We start from the raw sequence: 11,695 nt of genomic DNA, 5'->3' as shown, positions 1-11,695 counted from the left end.
GAGCGAACTTCCCTGCTGGAGCTTCCCGTCAGGAGTCTCCGTCTGACGACTCTTGTCCAGCACAACGACCGGAATAACGTGGAAGCAATCGCAGGAAAGAGGCCTCTCTATTTTTTTTTTAGAGGCGTGCGTGTCTGGTAATGAAAGTGAGACTGTGCAAAGCGCGGAATGCAAGTCGGAGAGGGGGTAGTAGGCCACACGAGCGGACGCCGCGAGCAAGCGACTTGCGCAACCTGGCCTGTCGCTGAGAAAAGCCGCCGGCGGCTCTCCAATTTGCGAAGACGCTAAGGCTGCCAGCTAAAGCGACTAATGAGCAGGCGCTGGGATCGCTGCTACTTGCTAGATCGTAGGTAGCGTCGGTTCGAACTTCGGGAGGCCATAGCGGGCGCAGGGCGGCTTGGGTCATGCTCCACAGCCTTAAAGTCGGCCGCAGCGACTGGTCGCGCGTGCTGTCTTGCTGCAGCGCGGACGTCACCATGCCTACTGATCTACATCGACACGGTCATACGGTTCATATTACGGATGCTGAGGTGGGGAGAGATGGAGACATTAGGCCTGGGTATCTATTATTCATTTCTTGAGCCATATAGCGGAATCTTCTGGTATCTAACCCTTCTGCCGTTCTAGAAGAAGTCAAACAACAATGTAAAAAAGACTAAGGTATGATACAATACGAACAAGCAGCCACCAACGCCAGTGTAAACCACCCAACGACCAAGTTACCATTACCAAGAAATAGAAGTATATATGCCCACATGCCAGTAGAGAACAAGCCATCACCGTTTCACCTTCTTCTTATCCGGACCCTCCTCGTCATCGCTGATCTCCGCATAAATAGGCTTCGGTTGGGTCATCTGCCACGCCTTGGTGAAGATAGGTTCCTTCTCCGCCTTCTCGGCGTATTTGAGCAACGCCTCGCGAGGATCTTCGTCCCGCATTGAACTCAGCGGGATGTTCTCACGAATATGTCGCTCATCAGGCGTAGACTTGGCAAATGGCGTCTGCGCCGGCAGATGTGGGCGACGAGGGTCTCGAGAACGACCCGACACCGTAAGTCCGACGGTAGGATGTCGTGCAGACCAGCTGGCTGCCGCCGGCTGCGGAACACCGTTGGGACCGATGACGATGGAGTCGCCTGAGAATCCCTCCGAGAGATCGGTCGTAAGATTCGGGTCATCATCGACATGCCGGCGCTTGGGAGCCTTGGACATGACCAAGGCAGCGCCCTTGGTGGACATGTTGGGGTTGTAGAGCACGTGGGTCTGCGCGTTGGCAGAGCCCGTCAGGATCTGATTCAACTTTTCGTGCCACAGGACGGTGATGACAGGAGAGCCTGGCGTGATGGGGGTGACGAGTTCCGGTTTTAATGTCGCCGGGTTCAGGATATGAAGATGACCCGTCTCGGAGCCGGTGAGTATGTTGGCAGATGTAGGCGAGAATTTGATGTTGGAGGTCGGGTAGTGGCTCGAGGAGGAAGTGTGTTGCACCGTCGTGATGGGTTGTTTGAACTTTCTCGTATCCCAGAGCTTGATAGTATCATCGCCCCCCTTGGTCACAACCAATCTACCATCAGCGCTGATATCCATCCCGCTCGTCCATGTATCCCGCGTATGGGCGTCTCGGATCTCAGCAGTCGGTCTCGTAAAGGGTCCATTGCCGCTCCACATGATAAGACTGCCATCAAGGGCCGCTGCGACCAGCACATTGGGCCCTCCTTGCTTGGGAGACCCCCAGGCGATGGCCGTCATCCTGCTTCTCCCCGCAGCCCCAGACGCCTTGGACTTGTGTACAATGACCTCCTTCTGGGAACGTCCCACATTGACGTCCCATATCCGCACCGTACTATCGGTACCGGCGGTCGCGCAGATGTTGTAATCGGTCGGACTCCAAGCGCCACTCGTCACCTCCGAGATATGGCCCTTGGTGTTGTGCATGTCGCGCAGGTACATGTCACCTTTGACGAACTCGGTCAGGACGTTGCCATCGCGGTCAAGAATCTTGGGCTGGGGAGTCGCCGGCACAACGAGCACCTGGCTGGGTGAGATAGGATTGAACTCGACATGGTGGACCGGCTGCGTCTCCTGCGCAGCGGACTGCTTCTTCGCGCTGGGGTCGACCGATTTGAACGCGCGGAGAGTCGTGGGCGTCATGGAGGCAAAGTCATGAAATTTGAGCGTGCAGTCGGTCGAGCCGGAGATGAGACGGGCTCCAGATGAGTCTACCGTCAATGTTGTCACGGCGCGTTCGTGTGTCTTGAGCACGAGCTCGTGCGACACGGGGAACTCATCTTCGTCGTCGTCGTCATCATCATCATCATCATCATCATCGTCATCGTCGTCATTGTCATCTTTATCTTCATCCTTTGACGCTTTATCGCGATCGTCATCCTCATGCTTCAATTTCTGTTCCCCATCCTCCTCCTTATCGCGATCCGTGCCATCCTCCTCGCCACGGGGTTCCTCCGGCAGCTTCACCTTCACCTCCGCCCGCTTGGTGCGGTCGATCTGAGCGCTGATATTGGCTTTGCGTTCCTGCTTCCCAAAACTGGTGGGGAAGAATTTCTTGAACGCCTCTTCATCAAACCCGTCCATGTTGCGGTGTGTTGAGAGTTGTAAGTATCTCCATTCTGGGGTACTTTTGGGCTTTTGCATGACATAGGAAGATAGCGGGACTGTTTGCAACGTTTGCATCCCGGAAGACCCGTAACAGGCTAACAGCCCAACTTCATTGCAGCTCAGCATCCAACAGCTTAAACTCCATTGATAGGTCTAGGTAGCGAAGTAAGCCTTGAAGAAACTAATATAGACACTGCCGATCGCCATTTATACCTGCAGAATTCGCTACAAGTCTCGTCTATTTTTTTTCCCCCTCTTAGAGTGCTATGTTTCTATGGAGATAGACGCAGACGATCGCCCCGCAAATACCCAAAAGTCACTTATAATAGTATACATACCTGGGTAACTTCCCAGGAAGTGTTCGTTTCAGATCCCGTAGCACGGGATTTCAGTCAAAAGGTATACTGTGGGACGCTACAAGCCCTCACAGCACGATTGACAAGCAATATCAGGAGATGCTGCATTAACCAATCCCTCCAAGATTGACTTCCTATTCAGTTCCCCCTTCTCCGCCATTGGCTTCGGCCTCTTTATTCGGCTTGTTGATCAATTCACCACCGAAGAGCTCCCGTGCTTCTCTTTCCCTTCGCTCGCGCTCGAGTTTTCGTTTCTTGGCCATCCGTTCCATCTCACTTTCTGAAATACCTTCGTTTCCTGCAGCAGGAAGATTGCCAGATGCGCGCTTTTGTCCGCTCGGTCCAGCAGGATCCAGCTTTTCGATCTGCTGGCACTGGTAAACCTTCTTGGCGATGCCCTTGAGACGTTTTCTCTTTTCCGGGTCTGAAGACACCGGCGCATATGACTCTAGTAACTTCGCACAATCCGACAAGGTGTTCAACAGTTTCATCCGGATCAATGCCAGCGGGTTTGTCGGATCCGCGTTTGTGGGTTCGACCCCCGGGGGGATTTTGATATCAATGTAGAATTGGGCGAGAGGTTGGTCAGCAAGAAGGAGGGCGGAAAGCCAGATCTGGGACGGTGTGTAGAAAAAATAGGCGTCCGTCATCTGGGCCGCCGTTTTGAGAATCTCACGAGCCTTGCTGTGCGCATTGGCAATGCGCGTCGATATCGACACTGGTCGATCCGCCTGAGAGGCGAGCGGGGGTATTGAATGTAATGCTTGTTTTAAGCTCTCAGGCGTCTGGCCCGTGTGATGCGGGCCTGGCTTCCCTTCGCCCTGTGCAATAGCCTGCAGTTCCATCACTCCGCCTTCGAGGCCCCGAAATGGATGGCGCACGTCGAAGGTGAACCGGAGGCCTTGCGTCAACGTAAATTCGGGAGCAATCACCTCCTCTGGTTTGGTGATCCCTGGCACGCCGTTTGCGAAGTCCCGCAGGGACATGTAGTAATTATCCGTCTTGGTAGCAAGGAAGAGAGCACACGGCATGATCGACTTGGGGTGGTAGGTCATGACAGAATTTGTTAGGTAAAAGCGACGGAGATATTGGATAGCTGTCGCCTGTAAGAAGCCAGATTAGTTATGTAAGAGATTATCTGTGGTTAAAGAACTGCAGAATCGTCCACGTACCCTCACCATGGTCGGCAAAGGCGGCTTATACGTATCACCCAGCTCCAGGGTCTGCTCGCAGTAGTATCTCACAAACTCCACCTCTTCCTCCGGCGTCAGACACTCGACATCCTTCTCAAGAACCGCTTCCGCTTTTCCTTCCACATCGCTGGGATTTGGTGTCGAGTTCTCGGCGGTCGACGGCGTGGCGGAGCGATGGGCCTCGCGTGCCCGCTTCTGTGCAGCCCGGATACGCTCGCTGGCAAGGGCGTTCGTGTTGGCACGCAACGAGTTCAACGAGTCCTTGGTAAAGGACCAGAGACGGTATTGCGTCGAAGACCGGTAGATCTCATCCTCGATCATGGTGGATGTGCTCACAGGACTTTGTTCTCTGGTTCGTGCAGGTCAGTCGCGGCCTAGGTTCGTCTCCAAGACGTCGTGATTGCTCCTCGCGCCGTTGACCCAGGAGGAACTGGCAACCGTCATAACTTTGAAGATGCTTTATCTGCCAGGTTGGATTTTAAGACGGCCGCATTGTGGTTTCGTCTGCCCTTCCGGTCGCTTTCACGGGCGCCAAAGTTGGGGTTTGTCTAAAGTGAGAGAGCTTTGTAAGGAATGTGCTTATCGATAGGCACGGGCCCGGAGCTTAGCTTAGTCCAGCCCGCCTCCGGCACCTGCCAGCCTACGGAGTACAAGCACGCTCTTCTACCCTCGACGCATCTACGACAGTCGACTTACAAAAACATATAATTAAGACCGAATTACATTCAAGGCTAGAGTGTTGTTTCCAGTCGCAGACGACCGGCGTAAAGGGAGAGTGAAAGATTGCGTTTATATGCTGCACACGCGATGCATGAAACCCAAAGGCATCTGCCCTGTAACTAGCCAACTATTGACACCCCAAATGATATAGACAAAACCAAACAAAAAGCCATGTTTCGCCAGGCACCGTACTCTCAACCCGTTTCCAGCAGCCTCGTAGATCTGGATGCCGATGCAAATGTCATTACTGCGTCAATCATGCTTCTCCTAAAAGCCGGGCAGTGATATCGCCCATATATGCCTCCTCCAACTCGTAATCTTGGCCTCCCATGCGGTCGATTCCAACGTACTTGAAAGCGGCCACGACACGGTCCACATCGAAGCCCATACTACAAAAGCGGTCAACGAGATCCTTATTGTATCCATCGTACCTAAGAGTCACGATCAGTATCAGGATTCGAGTCTCTTCGCATATGGCTGGGTCTGGGGCGTATCATACGCAGCCAGAGAATCACGCTCCTCGTCTTCCTTCGCCTTGCGTTCCTGCTCCCGAATAGATTCTTCAGTGGCACCACCGCTGCCCTCCCCGACCTGGTTGTTGGGTGCACCAGCGAAGACGATGGCCCACTCCCGGGCAACACGCTCGAACTCCTTGGGCTTCCGGAGAAGCATATTGGCCACCTCTGCATCCTGAGGGTCCTTGGGCTCCGGCGTGCTCAGCAGAGACTGTAACGAGAGGAGAGCGGATTTGATCGTGAGAACAGGCGACCACGCCGTAGAGAGTGTGTCAAGGCAAATAGCACCCTGTGCCACCGTTAGCATCATTTCTGAAGTCGGAGAGATTCCCACCACTGACCGTTTGGCTGCTGACATTGGGATGCCAGACTTTGGTCTCGAACTTCATGATGGGCGGCCGGAAAGGATATTCGTTGGGTATCCTGATGTCAACATAATAGGTACCACCCTCGTAGGGAGTCCCAGGAGGACCGCGAAACGAGCCTCGCAGATGGGTGAGGTCATCACCACCGCCAACCGGCTCGGCAGTCACTTGTGAATGGGGATCCGCATGGATATCCGCAATCTCTTTGGCAATGCGGCGGGCACGGTTCGAAGCCATGACGACAGCTGCCCGATGGAGTCGTGGGCGTAGAATCAGTCAGGATTGAACGATCTATGTACAAGAATACGACGGAAACAGCGGTTTAGCAGAATCGAGAGCAAGTCGAGTAGACGATCGGGTGGGGGAGGAGGGGGGTCGATTGAGGTATGTACAAGCGACGGCTAGCACCGTATGTTCTAGGCTGTAGAGGCCGCTAAGCAAGCGTGTCAGGCAGCAAAAGCAAGATAATTATATTCCAACGCCCTGCAGGGCCAATCTGGGCAAGCGATATGCGTGGAATGTGGAAAGCTGCAGAATACGAAGAGAACCAGGCCGGCCTGTGGCTCGACTGTGGTTGGGATTCGAGCTCAGAAGCTCCCCAGGCTATTTAATTTGAGTCACGAAGAGCTGCAGAGGGAAAGGACTTCCAACCGTTAGTCATTGGCGATGACAGGCGTGGAGGCTGGACTGGCGACTCCTCAGGTGAGCTGGCGCAGCCTGCTGTGACGCAGCCTTGGCGGCCGGGGTCGTCATTGCTGGAGAGTGCCTGCCGCTTTCCTGACGTGGACCGCGCTGACTGGCGGCCGCCTCACGTGACTTGCGCTGCACAGCTCGGCGGCTGCGTTAGTCAGCAGCGCGATGGCGACAAGCTGCTGGACAGCTTCTGAACCAGCGCGACCTTCTTCCCAGCTCCAACCACCGCCTTGTCGGCATCTTGCCTGATCGAAGACAGGCGGGAATCTCTCCTGACAGACTTCATCTGTTTCAACCCCTAGCCTGTGTTTTGTTAATCGTTTCAGCCCGCGACCATGGTAGGTATTCTGGCCCCTGCTTGTTGTGCACCTGCTGAGCTCTGCGACAACAGGGTAATCAACAATCCAGTTTCGGTGGTGCTGGAGGGGGCGATGGAAGAGACGAGAAGAGCAAAAAGGTATGCGATTTGGAAATAAACACGATTCTCCTTGTGTTCTTGGTGATCGCTGTTGCTGACGAAGCGCTCTGCTTCAGGACAAGCCCAAGTACGAGCCGCCGCCCCAGCCGACCACTCGTGTCGGACGCAAGAAGCGCAAGGCCGCTGGCCCCAATGCAGCACAGAAGCTCCCTACCATCGTCCCGAATTCGCGATGTAAATTACGATATTTACGAATGCAGCGAATCCACGACCATCTGCTTCTCGAGGAGGAGTATGTCGAGAACCAGGAACGTATCCGGAAGGCGAAGGCTCAGGCGAGCCAGGCACCCTCTGCGACCGGTGAGCTGGACGCCCTGGACAGAAACGCGGATGAGAGGAGTCGAGTAGACGACATGAGAGGCAGCCCGATGGGCGTCGGGAATCTGGAGGAAATGATCGATGATGACCACGCCATCGTGTCCAGCGCTACGGGCCCCGAGTACTACGTCTCGATCATGTCCTTCGTGGACAAGGATCTGCTGGAGCCAGGAGCCAGCGTCCTTCTCCACCACAAGTCTGTGTCGGTGGTCGGCGTGTTGACCGATGACACAGACCCCTTGGTATCAGTGATGAAGCTCGATAAGGCGCCCACAGAGTCCTACGCGGATATCGGAGGCCTGGAGTCACAGATCCAGGAGGTCCGAGAGGCGGTCGAGCTGCCGTTGCTGCATCCCGAGTTGTACGAGGAGATGGGAATCAAACCGCCGAAGGGTGTCATCCTGTACGGCAGTCCGGGAACGGGCAAGACGCTTCTTGCCAAGGCGGTGGCCAACCAGACGAGTGCTACCTTCCTTCGCATCGTGGGTAGTGAGCTGATCCAGAAATACCTGGGTGACGGTCCTCGGTTGGTGCGGCAGATCTTCCAGGTCGCCGCCGAGCACGCACCGTCGATCGTGTTCATCGACGAAATCGACGCGATCGGAACCAAGCGGTACGACTCGACATCTGGTGGTGAGCGAGAGATCCAGCGGACGATGTTGGAGCTTCTGAACCAGCTGGATGGTTTCGACGACCGTGGCGACGTCAAGGTTATCATGGCGACCAACAAGATTGAGAGTCTGGACCCGGCGCTGATCCGTCCTGGACGGATTGACCGGAAGATTCTCTTTGAAAATCCTGATCGTAAGTTTATCTTTTTTAGTCACAGTGTGATTCGCGACTAACATGTCTTTTCTAGAAAACACGAAGAAGAAGATTTTCACGCTGCACACGTCGAAGATGTCACTCAGCGACGACGTGGACCTGGACGAGTTCATCAACCAGAAGGACGACCTGTCGGGGGCGGACATCAAGGCGATCTGTTCGGAGGCGGGTCTGATGGCACTGCGCGAGCGGCGGATGCGGGTGCAGATGGACGATTTCCGGGCGGCGAGAGAACGAGTGCTGAAGACGAAGAACGAGAGCGAGCCTGAAGGGTTGTATCTGTAGTCGTCTCATCGTTCATCGTTGACCTGACGATGTACTAGTGTACTCTATCATCAACCCTACTAACTGAATAGAGTGGCTCTATTTTAAAAGTATTTGTATCCATTCTTGTTTTAAGAAAGAACCTATTAAATGGGTAGGTAAGCAAAGTAATTACTCCATCTATCCACCTGACCTAACCTGATCTGATCTGATGATTCTCATTCATAATCATAATCTTATCAGATCAGATCAGATCAATATTAATCCAAACCAAATGAAAGAAAGAAAGCGGGAATCTATTCCGTCCTCCCCTACCTGTTCACAGTACAATACCTATCGATTGATATTGATTGATAGTGATGGTCACTATACTAGTAACTATACTACTACTTACTGTATTACTTTATTTATCATTTATTAATCCTTTTTTTTAAATATTTTATTTTATTATTTATCTGTTTATTCACGTGAACCCGATCAGGACGGACAAAATGATAGATAATAAGAGTAGATTCCAAACCAACAAGAAAGAGAATCTCAAATCAGAAGAGAATAAATAAGGAATAAGGAATAATTAATTAATAGGTAACTAAGGTAACTAACAAGAAAGAGAGAAAATTCTATTCCATTCATTATCAACAAAGGACAAAATGACACAAAAGTCTTTTTGGACATGACATAAGTGGTGCCTTGGTTGACCAATGTTGTCGATAATAATAATACTGGTCAACATGATTGATTGATTTATTGATTGATTTGATTTAATGTATTAAAAGTAGGAAGAAGAAGAAATCTTTTTTTTCTTTCTTTCAATCCTCCCCTCCTCCTTTTTCTCCTTTCCCTTTCTTTCCTTACCAAACAACACACACCATAGCTAACATAGTTAATGTAATAGGTCTACTCTAGTAGAGAGTTAAAAAAAAAAAGAAATGAAATGAGATGACATAAAAAGGGGAAAATGTAAAACAAAACACAAATACCATGACCTGGGCAACTGATAGGAGGTAAAGGTAGGCAAGGGGGGGGGAAGAAGATAAAAAAGGTCGTTTCGTTAGTATAGGAAATCTGTATATGCAATAGTTTCTTTCCTGGGAAATCCCCTTCTACATTTTTTTTTTGTTTTCGTTTTTGTTTATAACCTTATTGCTTTTTTTGTTTGTTTCGTCAGACTGCACCCGACTGGACCATCTTCTTGCGGAGGTAGTTCTTGTACTCTCCTATCGTGCCGTCCCACCGGCGGATGGTCTTGTTCTCGCACACCATGATGTCCTTGGCGATCTTGTCCAAGAGTCTGAAAAAAGCGTTAGTAACAGGTTGGTCGAGAGAGAGAGAGAGAGAATGAAATGAAGCTTACCGGAAGTCGTGCGACACGACCACGACACCTCCGTTAAAGTTGTTGATGGCTTCCGCCAGACTGTCGATCGTCGGAATGTCGAGACCGTTGGTCGGCTCGTCCAGAAGCAGCATGTTGGGCGCTTCGATCGCCAACAGCGCAAACACAATACGGCTCTTCTGACCCTCGGACAGCGTGCCCATCAGCGCCGTCTGCGCGTCACCCGTCAGACCGTAGCGACCCAGCTGCTGACGCCAGTACTGGTAGTCCTGGCTCTTGTCGGCAAACTTGTCGCGCACAAACTCCAGCGCCGACTTGGTCAAGTCCAGCTGTTCCGCAGAGTGCTGGCTGTACATGCCCAGCTTCAGGTGGGTGTGCCGGCTGATCCGACCGCTGGTCGGGCTCAACTTGCCGGTCATCAGACGGAGCAGCGTCGACTTGCCGACACCGTTCGGTCCGACCAGGGCCGTCCGAGAGTCCATGTCCACACCGAAATCCAGGTGCTCGTACAACGCGTCTTCCGGCTTGCCCGAGTACGAGAAGGTCACGTCGTCAAACGACAGCACCGGCGGCGGCAGCTTCTCGACGTTGGCAAAGCGGAATGTGAAGACCTTGTCCGGGACAACCGGCTGGATAAATCCCTCGGCCTCCATCTTGTCCAGGATCTTTTGACGGGACTTGGCCTGACGGACCAGGTTGGCGTACGTACCCGCGGAGGCAATGAACTTCTTGATGTGCGCGATTTCCTCCTGCTGCTTGTGGTAGGCCTTCATCTGATTCGTTTCCTGTTCCTTGCGGGTCTTGTAATACGAATCGTAGTTACCACCGTAGTACAGCAGCTTCTTCTGGCGCATATCAATCATGTTGGTGCAGACACCGTTCAGGAAGTCCTGGGAGTGAGACACCAGGACCAGGGTGCGGTCCCATTTCTTGAGGTACTCCTCCAGCCACACACAGGCCTCGAGGTCCAGGTGAGCGGTGGGATCGTCGAGCAGCAGCAGCGATGGTTTGACGAAGAGGGCCTTGCCCAGGGCGACACGCATTCTCCAGCCACCGGACATGTCCTTGGTCTTCTTGGACATGGTGTTCTTGTTGAAACCGAGACCCGTCAAGATCTGAGCCGCACGGGTGTGGAAGGTCGATGGGTCCATCTGTTCCATGCGCTAGCAGCCATGTTAGCAGCTCGTCCGTCACAACAGAGTCTCTTGCAACTTACCTCGTATAGATCTTCCAGCAGAGGGCTCTCTGGTCCATCTCTCTCGAGAATCTCTTCGGCCAGCTTATCCAACCGTTCCATCTCGGTCTCTGCTTCCTTCACGACCCACTCCAGCGCGCCCAGCTCGCTTGGAGGGGCACCTTCATTCAGCAGGTAGATGTCGATGTGCTCGGGGATGGGGAACTCGCGCTTGTCGATGGCCTTGAGGAGGGTCGACTTGCCACAGCCGTTCTCACCCAGCAGACCATAGCGGCGGCCGTAGTTCAGCTCGAGGGTGGTGTCGTTGAACAGCACCTTGCCGTGAAAGACCAGGGACGCCGACGTGATCTTGATATCGCGGGACGAGGGCATGGAGGCGAGCACACCGGTCGTGACGCGATCGGACAGGCCGAACTTGTCCATCTGGGCGGTCAGCTTGTCGACTTCCTTCATCTTCTCCGCCGTCGTGGCGGGCTGGTCGTCGGTGGGCAAGCCGTCATTGTCACCGGCCTCCTGCAGCTTCTCGGGCGTCTCTTGTGTCTCTGGCGTCTCTGGCGTCTCTGGCGTCTCCCCCCCATTGGCAGCCGCCTTCTTTGCTTCCCTCTTGGCTGCCAACTTGGAGGCGCCGGTCTTCTTCTTATCGCCCTCGGCGGCACGCTTGGCCTGGCGAGCAGCCTTGGACGCAGACACCATCTTTGCTAAGGAGCGTGAAAAGAGAGAGTCTCTATAAACTGCTTAAAAGATGGCTGAGAGGGAGATCGAGGGTCCAGGAAAAATGGAGGGGCAGAGGTTGGAAAAGCTAGTTCTAGTGGGGTTTGGTTTGGT

At 53.3% G+C, this 11,695-nt stretch overlaps 5 protein-coding genes across 5 annotated transcripts; 1 reads left to right on the top strand and 4 right to left on the bottom strand.

Moving 5' to 3' along the window:
- Nucleotides 1–118: 118 nt before the first annotated feature.
- On the bottom strand, nucleotides 119–2,591 carry T310_4557 (WD repeat protein; the record flags this gene model as incomplete). The annotated part of the gene is made up of 2 exons (XM_013472594.1): nucleotides 119–488; nucleotides 781–2,591. The coding sequence occupies 2 exons, from the start codon at nucleotides 2,589–2,591 to the stop codon at nucleotides 119–121; spliced, it is 2,181 nt and encodes a 726-aa protein (XP_013328048.1).
- Nucleotides 2,592–3,105: 514 nt separating this feature from the next.
- T310_4556 (Cyclin Ccl1) lies at nucleotides 3,106–4,485 on the bottom strand (the record flags this gene model as incomplete). Its single annotated transcript, XM_013472593.1, has 2 exons — nucleotides 3,106–4,074; nucleotides 4,144–4,485. The coding sequence occupies 2 exons, from the start codon at nucleotides 4,483–4,485 to the stop codon at nucleotides 3,106–3,108; spliced, it is 1,311 nt and encodes a 436-aa protein (XP_013328047.1).
- Nucleotides 4,486–5,140: 655 nt separating this feature from the next.
- T310_4555 (Ubiquitin--protein ligase) lies at nucleotides 5,141–6,001 on the bottom strand (the record flags this gene model as incomplete). Its single annotated transcript, XM_013472592.1, has 3 exons — nucleotides 5,141–5,315; nucleotides 5,384–5,688; nucleotides 5,741–6,001. 3 exons carry the CDS (start codon nucleotides 5,999–6,001, stop codon nucleotides 5,141–5,143), a joined length of 741 nt encoding a protein of 246 aa, XP_013328046.1.
- A 791-nt stretch (nucleotides 6,002–6,792) lies between these two features.
- T310_4554 (Proteasome regulatory particle subunit Rpt2) lies at nucleotides 6,793–8,363 on the top strand (the record flags this gene model as incomplete). Its single annotated transcript, XM_013472591.1, has 4 exons — nucleotides 6,793–6,795; nucleotides 6,849–6,914; nucleotides 6,992–8,057; nucleotides 8,113–8,363. 4 exons carry the CDS (start codon nucleotides 6,793–6,795, stop codon nucleotides 8,361–8,363), a joined length of 1,386 nt encoding a protein of 461 aa, XP_013328045.1.
- A 1,143-nt stretch (nucleotides 8,364–9,506) lies between these two features.
- On the bottom strand, nucleotides 9,507–11,563 carry T310_4553 (ATP-binding cassette sub-family F member 2; the record flags this gene model as incomplete). Its single annotated transcript, XM_013472590.1, has 3 exons — nucleotides 9,507–9,633; nucleotides 9,697–10,838; nucleotides 10,892–11,563. 3 exons carry the CDS (start codon nucleotides 11,561–11,563, stop codon nucleotides 9,507–9,509), a joined length of 1,941 nt encoding a protein of 646 aa, XP_013328044.1.
- Between the last annotated feature and the right edge of the window lie 132 nt (nucleotides 11,564–11,695).

This window comes from Rasamsonia emersonii (genome assembly GCF_000968595.1).
Source record: "Rasamsonia emersonii CBS 393.64 chromosome Unknown ctg1118621760130, whole genome shotgun sequence".
Classification (NCBI taxonomy): domain Eukaryota; kingdom Fungi; phylum Ascomycota; class Eurotiomycetes; order Eurotiales; family Trichocomaceae; genus Rasamsonia; species Rasamsonia emersonii.
Note: the sequence above shows the minus strand (reverse complement) of the source record. Positions and strands in the feature narration are given on the sequence as shown.